Source organism: Podarcis raffonei, chromosome 1 (genome assembly GCF_027172205.1).
Source record: "Podarcis raffonei isolate rPodRaf1 chromosome 1, rPodRaf1.pri, whole genome shotgun sequence".
NCBI lineage: Eukaryota > Metazoa > Chordata > Lepidosauria > Squamata > Lacertidae > Podarcis > Podarcis raffonei.
This window is the reverse complement of record NC_070602.1, coordinates 82,621,562-82,637,622: the sequence shown is the minus strand read 5'-3', so window position 1 is coordinate 82,637,622 and position 16,061 is coordinate 82,621,562. Positions and strand designations below refer to the sequence as shown.

The 16,061-nt window shown below is 42.7% G+C and overlaps 3 protein-coding genes across 3 annotated transcripts; 1 reads left to right on the top strand and 2 right to left on the bottom strand.

The window, feature by feature from the left end:
* Nucleotides 1–1,126: 1,126 nt before the first annotated feature.
* LOC128418849 (olfactory receptor 5F1-like) lies at nt 1,127–3,000 on the bottom strand. The gene is made up of 2 exons (XM_053398948.1): nt 2,092–3,000; nt 1,127–1,132 (listed from the first exon to the last, which is right to left on the bottom strand). The coding sequence occupies exons 1-2, from the start codon at nt 2,998–3,000 to the stop codon at nt 1,127–1,129; spliced, it is 915 nt and encodes a 304-aa protein (XP_053254923.1).
* Nucleotides 3,001–10,224: 7,224 nt separating this feature from the next.
* On the bottom strand, nt 10,225–11,181 carry LOC128418829 (olfactory receptor 1020-like). Its single transcript, XM_053398909.1, is given in 1 exon segment — nt 10,225–11,181. A coding segment is annotated over 1 exon segment (936 nt). The 5' UTR covers nt 11,161–11,181.
* A 3,725-nt stretch (nt 11,182–14,906) lies between these two features.
* On the top strand, nt 14,907–15,833 carry LOC128418835 (olfactory receptor 1038-like). The gene has a single exon (XM_053398921.1). It carries the CDS (start codon nt 14,907–14,909, stop codon nt 15,831–15,833), a length of 927 nt encoding a protein of 308 aa, XP_053254896.1.
* Nucleotides 15,834–16,061: the final 228 nt, after the last annotated feature.

Here is a 16,061-nt window from a genome sequence, read left to right as displayed (position 1 = left end):
ATGAAACTAGATATCCTACATGCACCACAGTCTTCACTGAGCTTCATTCCAAGGAAAACAAACCCTGAAAAATTGCTGGAACCCCAAAATCTCCCACCATGTGGAGATTCAGGCTGCCTGGAACAGTATTAAAATTTCTTTGGAGGATAATTCCATCTGATACCTGCACTGAACTCCTCCCATTTCACATATATACACTGTTCACTCTCCTTTCCCTTCCCCCACATCTCACATTCTAACTACCCAAATGCCCCATTCACATCAAGCAGTATTCACCCATCCCTAAAAATACACAACCCATTCTCTCATGCACACACTACTTCATATATATGTGTGTGTTCACCGCACACAGAGAAAGTATAGACACACACATTCACATGCATTCACCATTCATATCCCCAGTCAGAAGCACTGTAAAAGCGCAATAATGATAGAACACATGTAACTTGATGGGATCAGAAACTACCTACCTGTATGACTGCGAAGAAAGTCACTTGACAGTGAAAGTGCCCCACCACCAACCTTCAGGAGTGTTTTCTTTCTGTGACTCGGTGATTCAGCTACAATGTACCTTTAAGTCCTCAATAAAGTTATCGTCCTAGTAAGCAAAGTGTGTGTGACTGATTTCATTCAGGGTCAGGTCTACCCCATCTGCTGAAGTTAACAAAAGAACTATATCTTTCTACCACTGTGCCTTAAATTCCTCTTGCAAGCATTCCTATGGGAACAAACATTTTTATACTAATTGGAGAACACACTGTTTATCAGGGAACCTGATCTCCAAGGATTAAGAAAGATCCAGAGCCTCAGACGTTGCCATCAACTTATTTATTTATTTATTTTCTATACCACTCTATATTTTTAAGAAAAATCTCAAAGCGGTTTACAGCAAATTAAATCTATAAAACATAAATAAAGCTATCTGAAGAAAGTCAAATATAGAGTATACAGTCAAAGCAGCATAATATAAAACTGAAATATTATCTTAAAGATTTCTAAAAGGTAGATCATTAACAGATACAACTTTATTGATTGGGCTTGCAAGCAACACACACCACATTTCCAGGGCAGGGATAAACTCAGCTCAGCTGCTTCTCCCGATAGCATAAACTCTTTCCCCCTCCCTCTAGACCTGCAGATAAATCCTTCTAATACCACGTGAAGTATGAAACAAACCACCCTAGTTCTTTAGATTCTTTCAGAAATGTATATTCTATCTTTCTGAATATAAGGGCACTTCTGTACAAAGAGTCGAGAAAAGTCTGTGTACTTCCTCCAAGATCATTAAAATGGCCAACCAAGATTGCTTCTGTCCTACCTTGATTACATTTCAATTGATTTTCTTCCAAAACTATATAAATTTAGAATTTGCAGTGCCTCCACAGGATTGAATTGTGGAAGCAATAAGTAAGAGCTGGGTGTCATCAGCATTGTGATGACATTCCACCCCCAAACTACAGCTAACTTCTTCAGGTAGATGTCAAAAGCATGGGAGAGAAGATGGAACCATTCAGTGTCAAAGGTCACATTTTAGGGAAACAGTACCCAGCACCACCTTGTACTTCAGGAAGCAGCATAACCACACAGAAAAATGTTGTCCCCCCCCCAAAAAAAAACTTCTTACCGTTGTGGTCCAGAAGGATTCTATGCTGGGTGTGGATGAAGGAAATCATCAGAGTCCAAAGAAATTTGGAGGACCCCAGGTTTCCCACCCATTTTAGGCTCATTTGGGAACACATGCATTCAGCTCTATTGCCATTGCTGCATTGGTCTTTTTTTTGCCAATTTTGAGGGCCTCTTTTTGGGGAGTGTTTTCTAATAGCTCAATGCTCATTGTATCAGGGTGGATACCTGACGATCTCCTCCAAATACAAGGTGGATCCATATATTCTCTAAAATGTTTAAAAATATGGCAAAGAACATAGACAGTTCTATTGCATTACAGATATGTTTAAATGAAGAACATGCTTAAGTACTTTACATAACAAGGCTAGAGGACTTGAATAAAATCTAACATGCAATCTAATTAATTCGACAGTCTGTTGATATAGTATTTTATAGTAAATGTGAAAATGCATTCTTATCCATCACTCTCTTCATTGCCTCTTTCACCTCCTTGTTCCTCAGACTGTAAATTAAGGGGTTGAGCATTGGGATGACAAAGGAATAGAACATTGACACAACTTTATTCTGATCTTCTGAATAGTTGGAACTAGGTTGCAAATAGACATATATAGTCGTTCCATAGAATATGATCACAGCAATCAGATGGGAGATGCAGGTGGAAAAGGCTTTCTTGCGGCCCTTGGCTGACTTCATCTGGAGCACCGTGAAAAGGATGTACAGGTAAGAACTCAGTATTATCAAGAGAGAGCCTAACATATTGATTCCAGCACAAATGAAAACTAGTGTTTCAGCTATGGATGTATCAGAACATGAGAGCTTGAGTAGTGGGGGGATCTCACAGAAGAAATGGTTGATTTCATTAGACTGGCAAAAAGACAAAGTACCTACCAAAGTGGTATGAATGATTGAGTTCAAGAAACCGGCTGTGAATGCTCCGCCAGCCATCTTGACGCATCGGGTGTGTGACATGATTGATGTGTACAACAAAGGGTTGCAGATGGCCACATAGCGGTCATAAGCCATTAGCCCAAAAAGAATGCATTCTGTACCTACCAGAGCAACAAAGAAATACAGTTGGATGAAGCATCCCAGGAAAGAAATGTTTCTCTTCTCTGATAGTAAAGTTCTTAAGGCTTTGGGGGTGATGTTGGAAGAATAGCAAAAATCTAAGAAAGCCAGATTACTGAGGAAAAAGTACATGGGGGTGTGAAGCTGAGAGTCCATTCTGATCAGCAAAATCATCCCTAGGTTGCCCACCACAGTAATAACATAGATCAGCAGCAACAATGTGAAGATGGGAATCTTCAGTTCTGGTACATCTGCAAATCCCACAAAAATAAATTCAGATACAACACTGATATTTTTTGTAGACATTTTTGCAGCTGATTTATTCCTGCTGTAGTTATGGTGATTGAACATGGATCTTTGTGCACCTTCAGATGGGGAAGGAAGTGAAGTCTGCAGTGTAGTGCGCTGCCTATTTTGACATCTTGCTCTGTGAAGAGGTCATTTGACTTCTCCACCCCCTTGCCAGATATTAAGGGTGTGCGTGGACAGAGGCAGTTGGAGATAGAGTGTGCTGAAATACCTTCAGAAGTCATAACCCAAAATGTCAGAATGTATCACTGTACTTAATAATGAGTATTTCTGTGATTACCAATTCGTACAGGCTACTTGTGCGCCATAGCTTGCAGAGCATGAATTTCTCCTTTATCCTCAATCTGCAAATATAAAAAAACATCATAATACCTAGTGATATTACAAAGAATAGTTATATAATTTAACAAATGTTACTCCCATAGTTCATTAGCGGAATAAATTCCATATAAATTTTTTTCTTCATTTGCACTAATATCCAGCTTTGTGAATATGCATCTTTTTAAAAATCATTTTCAGATTAGATCATTTAATATGCAACTGTTATCTTTAAAAATGCTTTGAAGCTGCAATCCTATGCCTTATTACTTTGAAGTAAGCCCCAAATCATTCAGTAGGCGTTACTGTTACGAAAAAGGAGCAATGCAGAAGCAAGCACCAGGTGGCTGGAATGGTAAACAGGAAACTGATGTTATTGGATTGTCCCGTGGGAAACTGGGACTGTCTGTAAAGTGCTCTGAGAGCTGGATGTTACCTCAGAGCAGCACATGACCCTGTACTGGAAGTACATGGGTGGAGTCTATTCTCTCTCTGCATTGGGAAGCAAAGTGTACAGACATGTTTCTCTGTACTGCTGAACGACAGGAATAAAGACATGGGAGAGGAGTGGGAGGAGTGGTGGTGTGTTCTCCTTCACGTTGAGGAGAATCGCCGAAGAGACCTCCTTTGATCTTGCCGGCAGACGCTGGCAGGGGAGGTCAAGGATTCAAGCCGGGCACCTTGAGGGTGGCCAAATTCCTCTGGACTAAGAGCTGAGCTGGAGGCTCTGGATTTTGGCTTGAATCCCGACAACTGGTAGCAGACCGATGGATATCTGATCTATGAGAATCTGCATGAGAGGTGAGAGGTCGATGAATCGTTGCCATCCTCTGCACCTAAGGAGATAAAGAAAGCGTCTGCCTGCAGCCAGAAGCTGAAACAGACAGCTGGACACCGAGAGGAGTGTGTTTCAAGGCAACGGAGCCAGAGAAAGGTATGCTGCATTTCGGGCAAGAGAAAAGTGAACGCAGAAAGGTTTAATTCTCTGGTTCACAAGAAAGAGCTGTGTTTGAAAAACAACAGCTCTGAAAGAGCAAGCTTGCATACCAGAAATTCCTGTGGTTAAGATAAGGAGTTCCGTTCTGAGCAGGTTGCTAGGCAACGTCTGCCAGTTACAGAGTGGCCTAAAAAGAGCCTGGGAAATCGAAAGTGTATCTGCGCAGCTGTGCAAGGGTTTTGAAAAACACAGCCCAAAGGCAAGCCTGCCAGTGAAGCAGTAAACAAAGACTTTTGGAGGTTTACTGGCTTGGAAAGTGAAAGCTGGCTTGAGATTGAGTGCAAAACTGACCCAAGGATTCAGCATGGATGCCAAGAAGGGGGGAGTGCCCCTGAGTGCCGTGGTTCTAGAAGAACACAGCCGGCATGCTGCACTGGAAATAAAGGACAGGGGGAGGGAGGAACGGAGTTCTAATTCCCCCACCGATGAGGCTACTGGAAAGGATGCTGTAGCTTTGAATGTTGTCCAGTGTTACAGTTGTGGACAGGCTGGGCATCTTCAGCGGAGCTGTAAGAAGCCACGTCAGCCAAAAGGAGCGAAGGGCCGCTCAGCAAAGCCTGAGGCGTCAGGCAAAGGTCATACCAAGCCTATGGTGGAACCTGCAAAGGCTTTGATGGCGAAGGGAACCACGCCAGATGTTGGGAACGCGTTTATTATCGACACTGCAGCGACCGTTCATATGTCTCCACACAAAGAACTCTTTTCATCGTTTAAGAAGCAAAGCTTCGCTGTGAAACAGGCCAATGGTCAGGAGCTGGAAGCGGCCGGCGTGGGAACTGTCTATCTTAAGAGTCTGGACTTGACAATAAACAATGTTTACTTGGTTCCTGAATTGAAGTTCAATCTGCTGAGTGTTTCGCAGATTGCAAAGAGAGGACTGAAACTGTCCTACGATGCTGAGAGCTGCGAGATCTACAAAGATGGAGAGCTTTATCTTTCTGCCAAACAGAAGGATGGACTTTATTTGTTGACTTTTGCACAAGGTGATTACATGGAATGTAATTCGTCTGTGTCTAACCTAGTTTCTCTTGCAGGGGTGAGCAAGAAGAAGACCGGAGTCAACAGAGTATTTCAGCGGGTGTATGCTGATGTGATTGGTCCTCTAGAACCATCTAGAGGCAATGCAAGATATTATCTTGTGTGTGTGGATCATTTCTCTAACTATGTCTGGGTTTATGTGTTGAGAAAGCCAAAGGAAGCCTTGGAGAGGTTTCAGGAGTTTTGTGACAAAGTTAAGAGTATGCATGATGCTAACATTGATTGTCTATTCACAGATGAGAAGCAGATTTTTCTTTTACAGGATTTCCAGAGGTTCCTGCAGAAGAAGGGAATAAGACACAAGGTTTCTGTTTCAGCGGAAGCGTGGAACAGGGGTGTCTGTGTACGGGTGAACAGAGAATTGCAAAAGGGGATGGAAGCGCAATTGCTAAGTTCACATCTGCCACATGAGTACTGGGCCGAGTCTCTAGTGTCGTTCTGTTATACGAAAGTGAGAAAGGTTTCAAAAGAGTTGGGAAGTTCTCCTTTTGAGAAACTGTTCCACAGAAAACCTTCTGTTGCCCATTTCAAGGTTTTTGGGTCTCATGTGAGAACAGAAGCTCCAGGTGGAGTAAAGAATGCCAGAGGCATTTTTGTGGGGTATGAAAAGGGTCTCTACAGAGTAATTTTGTCTGAATCTGGTCAGGTGATTCTCACAAAATTTCTAGAGAGTGCTCCTGAACAGGAGAGAGTGATAGTACACACATTTCCCACTGAGGACGATTCAGATGATGATGATTTCACTGATTTCAGCTGTACAGAAAGTGATGACACTGATAGCTCGGAGAGCTCAGTTGTCACAGTCATTGAGAGGAAGTCTCACACAATGGATAGGCCTTCACAACTGAAGGATGAACCACTGTTTACCATTGGAACTAGGTCTCCAAAGAGTCCTGAGACAGGACCAGTGAGCAGAGAGGATCAGCACCTCATACGTAGGTCTGAGAGAGTTACAAAGGGTCAACCACCCAAGAGGTACTCAAAAGAGTTTGCTAACTTAGCTGTTGCATGTGTTGCTGTTGTAAACAACCGAGGACAGGTTGGAGCTGTGTCTAAGTCAGAGACAAAGACACAACAAAGAGTTGCTAGCCAAGGTAATGCAGATGCACTCATTCCTTGGAAACAAGACAACCAGAGAGGTACACTGGGGAAACCAGTGGCGGGGAGTTCCAAGGGTGGAACTGAAACAACAGGGGAGTGTTATGTGTATAACAACTGTTTGTTTTCTTCTCTGGATCATGCTTTGCTTGCTGCAACACGCATTGATTCTTTTGGGGGAGGATGTTACGAAAAAGGAGCAATGCAGAAGCAAGCACCAGGTGGCTGGAATGGTAAACAGGAAACTGATGTTATTGGATTGTCCCGTGGGAAACTGGGACTGTCTGTAAAGTGCTCTGAGAGCTGGATGTTACCTCAGAGCAGCACATGACCCTGTACTGGAAGTACATGGGTGGAGTCTATTCTCTCTCTGCATTGGGAAGCAAAGTGTACAGACATGTTTCTCTGTACTGCTGAACGACAGGAATAAAGACATGTAGATATATTTCTGTCTGGCTCTTTCCCCCTCCCTGGAGATGGGAGTGGGAGGGGTGGTGTGTTCTCCTTCACGTTGAGGAGAATCGCCGATTGGAGACCTCCTTTGATCTTGCCGGCAGACGCTGGCAGGAGGTCTTAAGGATTCAAGCCGGGCACCTGGAGGGTGGCCAAATTCCTCTGGACTAAGAGCAGAGCTGGAGGCTCTGGCTTTTGCTTGGATCCCGACAGTTACTTCAGGGTAAACAGGCATCAGATTGTGGTACAGATTTAAGTCAATGTTTTAAGAATTACACAGCTATATATTTTAGTGCTTTATACTACTATTCTCACACTGGTCCAGGATGTCCTAAGCAGGCATGAAATTCTGCTAGTCTCACTGAGCCTAGCTCACTGAGTCTCATCCAGCAAGTTTGAGGGGAAGGTGCCATGGGAGAGGTCAGGGTCTGCTTCTTTTATGTTTCTGACCTATCAGATACCCCATTCACAAGTAGTATTCATCTTCCCCTAAACACGCACAGAAACATCATTCTCCCTTGTACACATCTTTTCATATACATATACATTCACACACAGGCCCCCACAAATACACTCAGCCACCATTTCTATCCCCAGTCATACGCACTGTCCAAGGGCAGTAAGGAGACAACTCATCTGATCTCTTGTGATCATGTACTACCTACCTACCTTAATTAATGTGAAGAAAGTTACTTGACAGTGGAAGTGCCTCACTGCCAGACTTCAGTACCATATTGTTTCTGTGGTTTGGTGATTTTATCGTAATGTAAATAAGTCCTCAAGTAAGTAATTATCACAGCAACTATAGAGTGTGCTGCTGATCTCACTGAGGCCAGTTGGCCAGTCAGCTGAGGTTGGCAAAAGAGCTATATCTTTCTTCCACTGTGCCTTAAATTCCTTTTGCCTTTAAATTCCTTTTGCATGTATTCATATGGGAACAAACACTGTTATACTAATTGGAAAGATATACTGTTTACTAATTTGAGGGACTTGATCTCAGAGGAGTAAGAAAGACCCAGAGATGCAGAAGTTGTCATTTCCATATTTACTGAACCAGCTAGAAGATAGACCATGACACAACTCCTAATCAATAGCCACAACTTTATTGATCAGGTTTATAAGCAACATAGACCATATTTCCAAGGCAGGGATAAATCACTCAACATTGTATCAGGATAAGTGCCAGGACCAAGGATGGTATCACTTTCAGGGTTAGTAGGCTCCATACAGATAACTGAGCTCAGTAGCTTCCCCACATTAGACGAGAGACAGGATGGAACCCTTCAGTGCCTGCCTGTCAAAGGACACAGTTTAAAGCCACAGCTCCCCAGCACCATTTTGTGGGACCTTTATTCCAGGAAGAAGTTTAACTAACGAAACATTCTTTTTCTCAGAACCATATTATGCTCATTGTCTTGAGGGGAACAGTCCAGAGTCTTCTCCGAAAATAAAAACAATTCATATGATCTCTAAAATTATACATAATATGATTGGAAGCATGGATACTTCTGTTAGATTACTGATACGTTTAAATGAAGAACATGCTTAAGTACTTTACATAACAAGGCTAGAACACTTGAATGAAATCTATGGTGAAATCTAACTGAAGAAGAAGAAGAAGAGTTTGGATTTGATATCCCGCCTTTCACTCCCTTTAAGGAGTCTCAAAGTGGCTAACATTCTCCTTTCCCTTCCTCCCCCACAACAAACACTCTGTGAGGTGAGTGGGGCTGAGAGACTTCAAAGAAGTGTGACTGGCCCAAGGTCACCCAGCAGCTGCATGTGGAGGAGCAGAGACACGAACCCGGTTTCCCAGATTACGAGACTACTGCTCTTAACCACTACACCACACTGGCTCTCCTGAGAGGCAGAAGAAAAAATTCATCCTCAGCTAGTGGACCTATTTACCTAAAAGTGCTACCCAAAGCTTCATGTTGATAAATTAGCTTACTGAATGCTGACATAGCATAGTGGCTGAGTGACTGGGTTATAAATCGGGAACTCCCCTTCAGGAATACATTTCTACCATCATCTCACTAGGTATGTGGTGAGGAACTGGAGCTGCCCAGCGGGCTTCATTCTCATCTCCCCCATTCCCCATGGGCCAAGCTTGACAGGAAGGTGGTGTCCATGTGTCATTCACACAGTGTCAGGACAACTAGGTGACTGTCAGGACTTACAAAGAGCTATAAACAAAGCCATGGAAGGTCTGATTTTCAGCTGACTAGGTAGACTTATGCAAGCTGCTCTCCCTCAGTCCACAATGTGGGTTAATAATACCAATTTACCTTACTGGGATTTTGTATAGATTACAGCAAAGCAACACATAAAAAGTTCATTGAACATGTCCTTCATTTATATAACATGCTCTATATATGCAATTTTCTTTTGTTATACTGGCGTTTGTCCTTAAGGTTAACCTGAGTATGAGACTTAATACTGAAGCTGTGCTCCTTACAACTTTGGTGCTCATCCCGAAAGGCAGAGGTTATCATTAACTACACAATAGCCTAAAGATGGGAAGGAGCAACAGCTCATTAATTGTCTGCTTCACATAGCGCTGTGAAGCCTGACTGGTGTGATTTAATCCATTTTAATCTGTCAAGATAAATTGTACAGGACTAAAAGCATTCCAGTGCAATTACTCTGGGAACCTTAATTGTAGAAAAGGCAGTAAAGGTCAAACTCACTTATGTGAAACACACCATCAGAAAAAGAAGCAGACTCCTCTCCCCATCATACCAAAGGCCTTACACAGCTCATATTTGTCCTTTCAGTTTGTGACATCAGCAGCAGACTCAAAAGAAACAGAGCAAAGTTGGGCATGTGGTTATTATGACACTCAAATGTGGATTCCCCCCCCCCCACTTCCTCTTTGCACAGAGGTGACATCTAACTTTATCAAAAAGTATAAAACACCTATGTATTGCACATCATGCAAGTGGAATAGATGATTCTGTACAATACAAGCCAACAAAAATCACACAGAGTTTCCTGTACCAAGTCAAGAACAGGGCAGGAATGTATTTCTTAAATAGGGCAGCATTTTCAACATATTATATGACGGCAGATCCTGTGGGCATTCCCCACTTGTGGACCACCTGTGGCCCTATAGATGTTGTTGGACTCCAACTCCCATCAGCCCTAGCCAACGTAGTTCATGGTCAAAGACAATGGGAGCTGGAGTCCAGCAACATTTGGAGGCTCACAGCTTCCCCACCTCTGTGCTGAGACCACCAGACATTTGGTTAGCCATGCCGCCTGGCTCTTGCATCAGAAAAATGTATGACCCCCTCTATCTTACGGTGCAGTTTTAGTCACCAAGAAAGGAATCTGCCTCTCACTTTTCTGAGGGCATCTTTCACCTCCTTGTTCCTCATGCTGTAGATGAGAGGGTTCAACATGGGGATTGTAACTGAGTATAGAACAGAAACCACCTTGTCCTGATCTAGGGAATAGCTCAAGCTGGGCCGTGAATACATGAAGAGGGAACTCCCATAGTACAAAGCAACAGAGGCCAAATGGGAGGCACAGGTGGAGAAGGCTTTGTGCCTCCCTTCCGTTGTCCGGATCCTCAGGATAGTGGTGAGGACAGACAAGTACGATGCTAGAATGATAACAGTGGTGACTATGATGTTGAAGCCAACAACCGCAAAAAGCAGCATCTCATTGAAATGTGTGTCTGAGCAGGCCAGAGTTAGGAGTGGAGGCCCGTCACAGAAAAAATGGTTGATCCTACGAGAACGGCAGAATGGCAGGTGAAAGATGGAAATGGTGTGTGTGGCTGAGCTAATCACGCCAGCAGCGTATGCCCCAGCCACTAGCCCTATGCAAAGCTTATGAGACATCACAACCGCATACAGCAGAGGGTTACAAACGGCAACATAACGGTCATAGGCCATGGCAGCCAGCAGTTAGCACTCAGTGGTAGCACAAGCTGCAAAGAAGAAGAGCTGAATGGTGCATCCGGAGAAAGAAATGGATTTGCTGTTTGCTAAAGAATTCATCAAGGTCTTGGGGACAATTGTAGTAGAATAGCACACATCTAGGAATGAAAGATGGCTAAGGAAAAAGTACATGGGTGTGTGGAGCCGATGGTCCATCCTGATTAACACAATCATGCCGAGATTCCCAGCCACGGTAAAAATATAAATGGCAAAGAAGAGCACAAAGCACAAAACCTGGAGCTCATGCTGATCTGTAAATCCTAAAAGGATGAAGTCTGTTCCCGAAGAGCCATTTCCCTCAGACATTCCTTCAATGCTGCTCTCACATGCCAGTCTTTGTCTGTCCTTGTCACCTGATGGCATTGGAGCTGAAAGAAAAAATACCGTATTTTATTTTAGTTGGCTGCTAATGCTGTAAAAGTCTAGAAGGTCAACTCCTTGGTGTCCAAGCTTGGAATCATCTCCAACTCATCTCCTTCCTTCTCCTATATCCAAGCCATTTCCAAATCCTGCCATTCTCGTCAATATTTCAAATCCTACCTTTTCTCCACATCTCCTGGCAAAACCTTTAGCCATGTTTCTGACACCCCTTAGTTTGAGTATTAAAACATATATTTACTGGTTAATATATACATTAAACTTTTGGCAGAAAAAAACATCTTCATCAATTGAGAATGTTTCTGATTTGCTTTCTATTCCCATCTCTTTAAATATTTTCACTGCTAATTTATGCTCCACTTGAGGCTTCTCGCCATTCATATCCAAATGCACAAATATCACCATCAACCGATATATCATCATATACATATAAAACTTTTGGAATAAGATATTTCTAAGAAAGGAAACAAGGTCAGATTTTTAAATTTTATCTGTACCTTTAAGAGGCATGGAAATGGCTCCTCTGGAAGCTCTCAGCATTGTTTAACTGCATGTATGAAACCACAAGTCACTGGAAATACTTGTTTCTCTCCCCAAGAGTGCCTATACCGTGGCCTCATCCCAAGAGCACAATGATTCTGAATTTGTTTGTGTCTTTTTCAAGTTGTTTCTGCACTTGGACTTTGTTTTTCTGCTGTAGGTTGGAAGATGAAAGCACAAGAGGATTTTTGTCTTAGGGGAAAATCTCCCTGAAACGATCCAGAACTTAACTCATTAGTTCATATGACAGCCCTGCATCTTTGCACACAGGTCCTGGTATTAGGGCATTGGTGTAGCATGTGGTACACAAGACTGCTCTGGTGCCACATATTATTCCTACCAATTGTATTTCCTACATGGAAGAATAAGGTATCCTTGATGATGAACTGCCACATAAACAAGTTTAATTAATTAGTTTTATAAGCTTAACTTTTCATCCATTGGCATAAGGAGCTCCTTAAGACTGCAACTTAGGCTGTGTTCAGACTCCCATTTAGTGTGTACTCAACTGCATTTCCAGTGCTGGACATGTTCACATGACATTACCCAAAATACACATGTATCTAGTACTTTCTTTTACAGTGCTACTATTTGATGCATTGTATTTCAAACCAGCTTCACACCGATTGGAGTCCTTAAGCTGTCCTAATTTGTTTGCTAAAGTGCTCTGTGAAGCACTTTGCCCTCAATTTAAATGCAGCTGCAGCATGGTTTAATAGAGGAGTGGAGATTTTGCCCTCCCTGCCCGCCTCTTCATAGGGCTGGGGGCAGATAGCCAGGTATATGTTGGTACTAAAGGGTTAAGAGGTAACAAGTTGCTCTAATCACTGAGCAGCTGGAAGTCATTAAGCATCCAGGAATGTGAGTTAGTTTGTATAAATAGTCAGTTCACCCGTGTGTTTTCCCCCTTGACCTGACTCGCAGACTCAGTTTGTGGCCATGGGCGTGTTTGCTGATATGAGTTAAGTTTAGAGTAAAGTTTTCTTTATGCCGGAGATAAAAGCATGTGTGCTTTATCGCCAGGGTTTTTCTTTTGTAAATAAAGTTTTTTCCTGAGTTCCAAAGTGCTTGCTCCAGGATTCTTCATTGAAAGGTACTGACTCTCCTGCCTTCTTCAACCGCTGCACGAAATTCTCTGCTGAGATAACATTTATGGCGTTGGAAGCACACTGGACGTTTACTTAACATTAAACTAATTAAAGTTTAATGGACAGTATAGCACCACTCTGACTTTCTACACAATTACAGCTGTGTGCAGCGGAATGCCTAAATAGAGCTATACAAGCCCAACTGAAGGCAGCCAAAGTTTAATTCAGTTCTGACATTTATTCACATGAGCAGCAGATTGCCTATGCTGTACAGTAATACCTCCGCAAACATCCACCTTGTCTAGCGTCCATTCCAGCAAACGTCCGCAGCAAAACCGGAAGTACCAGAACGGGTTACTTCCAGGTTTGCTGCTCGTGCATGCACAGAAGCACAAACCGCTCCATGCGTGTGCGCAGATGCATGGCTTTGCCCTGCGTCCTTTTTGGCTAGTGGCCGGGACTCCAGGACAGACCCTGGCCGCAAAATGAGGTATGACTGTACTTCACTTTACAGTCGTACCTTGGATCCCAAATGCTTTGCGAGTTGAATGTTTTGGCTCCCGAATGCCGCAAACCCAGAAGTTAGTGTTCCGGTTTGCGAACGTTCTTTGGAACCCAAATCTCCGACGGGGCTTCTGCAGCTCCTGATTGGAAGCTGCGCCTTGGTTTCCAAAATGTTTTGGAAGTCGAACGGACTTCTGGAACACATTCTGTTCAACTTCCAAGGTATCACTGTACTGAGAACCCATGTTCAAAGGATCTCTAGGTTTCATTAGAAAATCGATTGCCCAGCGCTCTGGTCTTGTAAGTCAGGGAGCAAGAGTGGAGCCTGGGGCTGGTGGAGCAAGGAATGGTAGCAGTGTTATTTGTTCCTTTAAAGATAACTGTGCATTTTAATAATCAGTGCTTTTTTCTGGGGTGATGCAAGGGTATGCATACTCCTAAACATTTCAATGTGAGTATGAAAATGAGAGTACCCCTAAACATATTTTTTTAAGAAAAAAAAAGCACAGATAATAATAATACAACTGATACAGTGGATTTTTTCCAGTGGGTACTCAAAGGGATGCAGTACTATCATCTCTTTTTGTTGTGGTTAAAAAGTGTGGCACTTGCTGTAACAACTTCATGGTGAGTACCGGCACCTATTTTTTCTAGAAAAAAAAAGCATTGCAACTAAAGTTTTGTCATAATGTTTCTTTTCTCCAAGATGGGGAATTCTCAAATTGCTCCAGAGATTAAACCCCAAAGGCCATAAAACTGAATGAAAAACAGCTCCCGCACACTCAAGTAGCATTTGCTTTTGAATTCAAGGAAGAGCATCTTCTCTCTTCCTTCACGGCTTCCCATGATAAGGATCAGACAGGTAAGAAGGGCAGGAACAAAGTTAGGATTGGTCCCAGAAAATGTTGGCCACTGCAACTAAAAACAGTTCTGAGCAGAACTGGAACCCTCTCTTTCCTTCCAGGATCCTTCAGAGGCAAAGACCTTCCCTTCAGCATTAACTCTCACAATAGCCACTTAGCTTTTCATAAACTTTACCCCAGATTTAGACAACTGGCGGGAGATTTTCCTTCTCCTTTCACATTCTGTGGTCACTATAAAATAAAAGTAAAAATAAATAAAAAATGTAGTGAGTGGACTTTGAATTTAATATGCTTCTTGCATTTTATTTCTTTGTTAATTAAATTTATATGCTATCCTTCCTCACACAGGAACACAGGACAGCAAATAAGAAATGATAAAACAACAAAAACATATCCAGTATAAATACAGAATATTTCATAGTGATGAACCTTTAGATTTAGGTTCTCTTTCAAACCAATTACAGGATCATTTAAGTCATCCAGATCTCTCTATCCAGCTCACAAGACTCTACCCAGACCATGCACAGAGGTGTCAACATGAAGCCTTTACTGCGGCACTCTTCATTGACAAAATAATATGGCAACAGATAATCTTGTTCAAAGCTGATTTTTGAGTCAACAATCTTGTATCCACTACCATCTTCCCCAATTCTTAGCGATAAAGCATGATCTCAAAGGAATGGAGAAAGGAAATTACACTTTGGTATCAGAGTTCATCCTCCTGGGATTCACAGACCACCCAGAGCTGCAGATCCTCCTCTTTGTGGTGTTTCTCACAATCTATGTTGTCACCTTGATGGGGAATTTTGGCATCATCCTCATAATCCGGCTCGAAGTGCGACTCCACACTCCCATGTACTTCTTCCTCAGCCACTTGTCCTTTATTGACATTTGTTATTCTTCATCCATCACACCCAAATTGCTTGTGGACATCATCTCTGAGGCCAAAGGAATTTCTTTCTCTGCTTGTGCAGTACAGATGTACCTCTTTGTTAATTTAGTGGTGGCTGAATCTTACCTTTTGGCTGTGATGGCATATGATCGCTACGTGGCCATTTGTAATCCCTTGCTGTACACAGTGGCCATGTCTAGAAAGCTCTGCACCCAACTGGTAGCTGTTTCTTACATGTGTGGCATGGTTTGTGCCCTAGTTCACACTTGTTCTGCTTTTCGGCTAGTTTTCTGTGGGCCAAATGTCATCCATCACTTCTATTGTGACATTTCCCCAGTGTTAGCCATATCCTGCTCTGACAACAGCACCAATAAGATGTTACTTTTCATTTTTGCTACCTTTGTGGAGACTAGCACCATAGTGATCATTCTCATGTCCTACATTTTCATTATTATATCTGTATCCAGGATTCGCACCAATGAAGGGAAATACAAAGCCTTCTCCACTTGTGCCTCTCACTTCACAGCCATCACTATATTCCATGCTACCATTCTCCTCATATATTGCCAGCCAAATGCTAGCCATTCTTTGGAAAGAGACAGAATTGCTTCTGTATTCTACACAATAGTGATCCCCATGTTGAATCCCCTGATTTACAGCCTGAGGAACAAGGAAGTGAAAGGTGCCTTCAAAAGGCTGATGCCCCTCAGGTAGCATGTGGATCTAGGGTAGAGGAGCCCTCCCACCTTAGCTCCCCAATGTTGTTGAACAACAGTGGCTAGCATGGCCAAGGGTCGTGGATGCTGGGAGTTGTAGTTGAACAGCATCTAGTGACCCAAGACTAGGAAAGTGCTAATTTCTAGGACTCCTTCTTGTTTGCTGTTCTGGTGACCAGCTGCAGTTGCAATGTGGACAAAGTTATTCCTTATGGTCATATGTTCA